The sequence below is a fragment of the Hipposideros armiger genome, unplaced genomic scaffold (genome assembly GCF_001890085.2).
Source record: "Hipposideros armiger isolate ML-2016 unplaced genomic scaffold, ASM189008v1 scaffold_64, whole genome shotgun sequence".
NCBI classification, from domain to species: domain Eukaryota; kingdom Metazoa; phylum Chordata; class Mammalia; order Chiroptera; family Hipposideridae; genus Hipposideros; species Hipposideros armiger.
Genome location: NW_017731414.1, coordinates 4,855,898 through 4,859,563, shown reverse-complemented (window position 1 = coordinate 4,859,563; position 3,666 = coordinate 4,855,898). Strand labels below are relative to the sequence as shown.

Here is a 3,666-nt window from a genome sequence, read left to right as displayed (position 1 = left end):
AGCTGTGGGGTTTTGGGGCTCCACTGCATGCATGGGCCCTGCCTTTGGGTCCCATTCCCCAGAGGGGCTGAGACTCAGGAGACCATGACCTGCCCAGAGCTGGCTGGGTGCAGCGGAGTACAGCCTGCGGTCCAGACTGCGGCACTGGGAGGCCAGCATCACTGCCTGGGGAGGACCAGGGTTCCGAGCCAGGCTGAGCTAGCTAGCATGTGGAGCTCAGTTCTCCTACTGCTGCTTGGGGAAAAAACCTGGTATTTTCAAACAGTTCGTCTACAAATAGGTCCCTGGTGAGGAGCCCTATGAGAAATGAGAGGAGTCTTTTAGGTCAAAATGTATACAAACAAAGGGAAAAAAACAGCCTGTTTTATGTATTGAGAAGCAGCCTGGAGCGTTAGAGACCTGAGTCTGCTCAGCACTGTTCTTTTCTAGGCCTACTTCCTCATGGGTGAAGCAGCAGCTGATGGGGTGAGTCTGCTTTCCCCTCAACATGTTTCAAGGAACTCTAGGGTAGAGTGGAAGCATATCAGGAATCTATAACCTTTCATTTGGCTTGACTTTTAAAATGTTATTTTAAATTAAAATTTAAATTTTTAATTTTAATAAAATTTAATTTTATTAATAATAAAATTTAATTTTATTTTAAGATAAAATTTTATTTTAAAAGCTCTGATAAAAGTCAGTGGACACCCTTACATGTATTGTAGAACAAAAGTGTTAGAGTCACTGACATATTTAAAGTCTGCTGCCAGGTTAGCTCGTTTGGGAGAAGACCCTTGAATAAAACCTCTCCTCCTGTCAGTTTAAATGAATGTAGAAGACTATTACAGGGCTAACAGTTTTAAAGGAGCAAGTCACTAAGCCCAGATTCAAGGAGTGGGGCTATAGAAGCTGCCCCAAGCAGGAGGAATGTGAATGGATTGGCATGCATTTTTAAACCACCACAATTTTGTAACTACTTACCTGTGTGAATCAGAATTTTCTCGATACTATGCAACCAAATACAATAATAAATTAGATCCTCCACTTGATAAGAGGGCAACTGTCATATATACATATATAACCCAACTTAAAATTTTTATATTCATCAAGGCTTACTTTTTATTCCTTGTGGCTTCTTTATCCTCAATGATTTTCATACTAATTAACTATAAAATTCAACTTATACATTTATTCCAATTATTAATAGTAAGAGCTAATTAAAAAGAAAAAGTTTTGCTACTGAAAAGGTTTGGAAACCACTGGATGAAGTAACCACCAAGGTTTTGCATTTCTTGGTGTGTGTGCATGTGTATTTTGGGGAGGAGGCACTGAGACACTCCCTAAGCTTTTGTTTGAGGAACAAGAGTTCCACCTGGAGTTGCTCTGAATCTCAGGAACTTAAAATCCTTTAGGACATAGCATCCAGTTGGCCCTGCCACAAGCATTTCCCAGTGAACTGTGATCACACACTGCCTCAGCACGCCTTGCTGCTCAGCAGCCTGGGAGCTCGGTGCACAGAGGGGTGCTGAACTCGTCACCTCATATCCCTCCTGCCAGAACAGGTAAGCCCTGCACACATTCACTGATGCCTCAGACTGGGTGTGTGGAAACCATTCCTCTCTCTGCAGCCTCCTACCCTCCCTGCTGCCCCTTAGAGAGCAAATGTATGCTTTGGGAAAAGTCCTGGGTTAGCAGTCAAGAAACTCAGATGTTTCTCCATTCTCCACTCACTCATTGTACATAGCTTTAGGCTTTGGATGAAATGTCTCTATTCCACAATTTTCTCCTTCACTAAAAGGATTAAAGTGATCTGTGCTGTTGCCCTCACAGGTTTATCAGAGGATAAAACAATGTTGTGGATGTTATAGAACTCCGACCATTTAAAATCACCTTTCACATGTGAGTGGTTCTTATCTATTTTGCTTTTGTTTCAGCCAAAGGGATAGAAACTCATCCTGGGGTGGGAGACTGGATTCAGGTCCCAGCTCCAGTTTTAGGTTCACATCAGGGTCCCCGCCAACTCACCTGATCCTTGACCTCACCTGGTCACCTGACCACAGGCACCCCTCTTCACGTGCCCAGACCTGGGCTCTGTTCCAAGTAGGTGAGGCTGGTTCCTGTGCCCATGAGCACCCACACTGAAGTCCTCCTGATCTTCTAATCAAATATTGACCCCTCCACCCCTTCGACACCCAGTTCCATGTCTGTTCCCCCTGGAAGTCCTTGCCAAATCAACCAAGACCAAATTGCTCCTCCTCCCTTGGCCTCCACTTGACCCTTGCTCCTGCTGGAGTTCATCATTTCTCCATTCCTTAGTTTTCTCTGCCTGATTCTCACCAGGCAGCTCACCGCCTACTCTTACCCTGTTGACCTTTTCTGTGCGTTTGGCCTTCCCATTGAACTGTGAGTATCTTCGGCGCTGGAGGGTGCAGTCAAACCAGCTGTTGATGAGCTTGCCTGCCAAGGGAGCATTTAGGGCCTCGGGGAGGACAGGGCAGCCTTCCCTCCTAGCTGGCTCTCTTGTCAGGCTCCAGAGTATGTTTCTGCCCCTCTGCCATTCACCATCACATCGCCCCTGAAGGAGAGGTGGCTGGCAGGGCCCTGCTGGACCAGCCCCAGCGTGGCCCAGGTTGGGGAAGGGCAGTATGTACACCATCTCTCTACTTCCTCCAACCCTATGTGCTCCCATTCCAACCCTTACTCCCGTGACTTCCCTCAGCCTGGCGTCATCTGTCCCTCTCACCTGGACCTAGTGGCTCATAAAAAACAAATAGATTTGGGGACCCAATGCAACCTTTTAATTCCAAGCAGAGTTCCCCTCCCCCAGCATCATCAGTGCGCGCGCGCGCGCGCGCACACACACACACACACACACACACACACACACACACACACACACACACACACACACACAGTGGAAAGGGATGCCAGCATCTGGGCAGGAACAAAACCCAGATCTGGGCAAAAAAATATATATAATTATGTACACATATATGTATTTGTAGAGAAGAAAAGCTGGGAGTGTGATTAAGGTAGGGCAGAGAGTTAGGTAAGGAAAGCACTGGGGGTGCCCCAATAAATTACATTCTTTAGAGGCATGGTGGGGGATGCATGGGTATGGGCGGGACCTGGTAGCCAAAACACTCAGCACGGCCTCCTGATCCCATCAGAGGGGAGCCTGGTTCTGCCCAGGACCTGGATGCCAGAAGGTAGGATTCTAGCTGACTTTGCCTGGAGGCTGATGGTGGACTGGGGATCTGTATAGGCGGCATCTCCACTCTAAGCCAAGGCTTCTGGGGAAGCCACAGGGCTGAGCAAGAGGCTTCAAAGCGCAGGATGTGCAAGGACAGAACAGAGTAAGCTGGAGGGCAGGGCGGTCTCCCTGCTGGAGGCTGAGCTCAAGCCAGCTCCTGTTGGAGTCAGAGAGGTGGGAGGCCCAAGTGCGGGAAGCTCTCCAAGGTGAGGTGAAGAGTGCTGGGCAGACACTGGGTCCTGGAGCTCTGCCTGCCTGCCTGCCTGCTGCTTCCCACCCTTATCTCCTCCTGCCAGGCCCAAGGGTTCCACCCACCCATCGGTCAAGACATCCACAGTCCTGATCACCCAGTGCCCTATTCACATCCCCTCACTCTCACCCTTCTGAGGACCTCTCTTCATGGGGTGGGGGCAGGGAGAGGATGCAGACATTAA

At 48.5% G+C, this 3,666-nt stretch overlaps 1 protein-coding gene across 3 annotated transcripts in view; it reads right to left on the bottom strand.

Annotated features, from left to right (window-relative positions):
* FHIP2B (FHF complex subunit HOOK interacting protein 2B) overlaps positions 1 to 3,660 on the bottom strand; it is an 18,815-nt gene extending 15,155 nt beyond the window's left edge. For all 3 annotated transcript variants that reach the window (XR_002123929.1, XM_019641908.1, XM_019641909.1), the window contains exon 1: positions 2,342 to 3,660. Coding sequence is in view for 2 of the 3 variants with exons in the window: in XM_019641908.1 (XP_019497453.1) it covers positions 2,342 to 2,668 (327 nt within the window). In the remaining variant the exon portion in view is untranslated. The remainder of the gene's footprint in view (positions 1 to 2,341) is intronic.
* Positions 3,661 to 3,666: the final 6 nt, after the last annotated feature.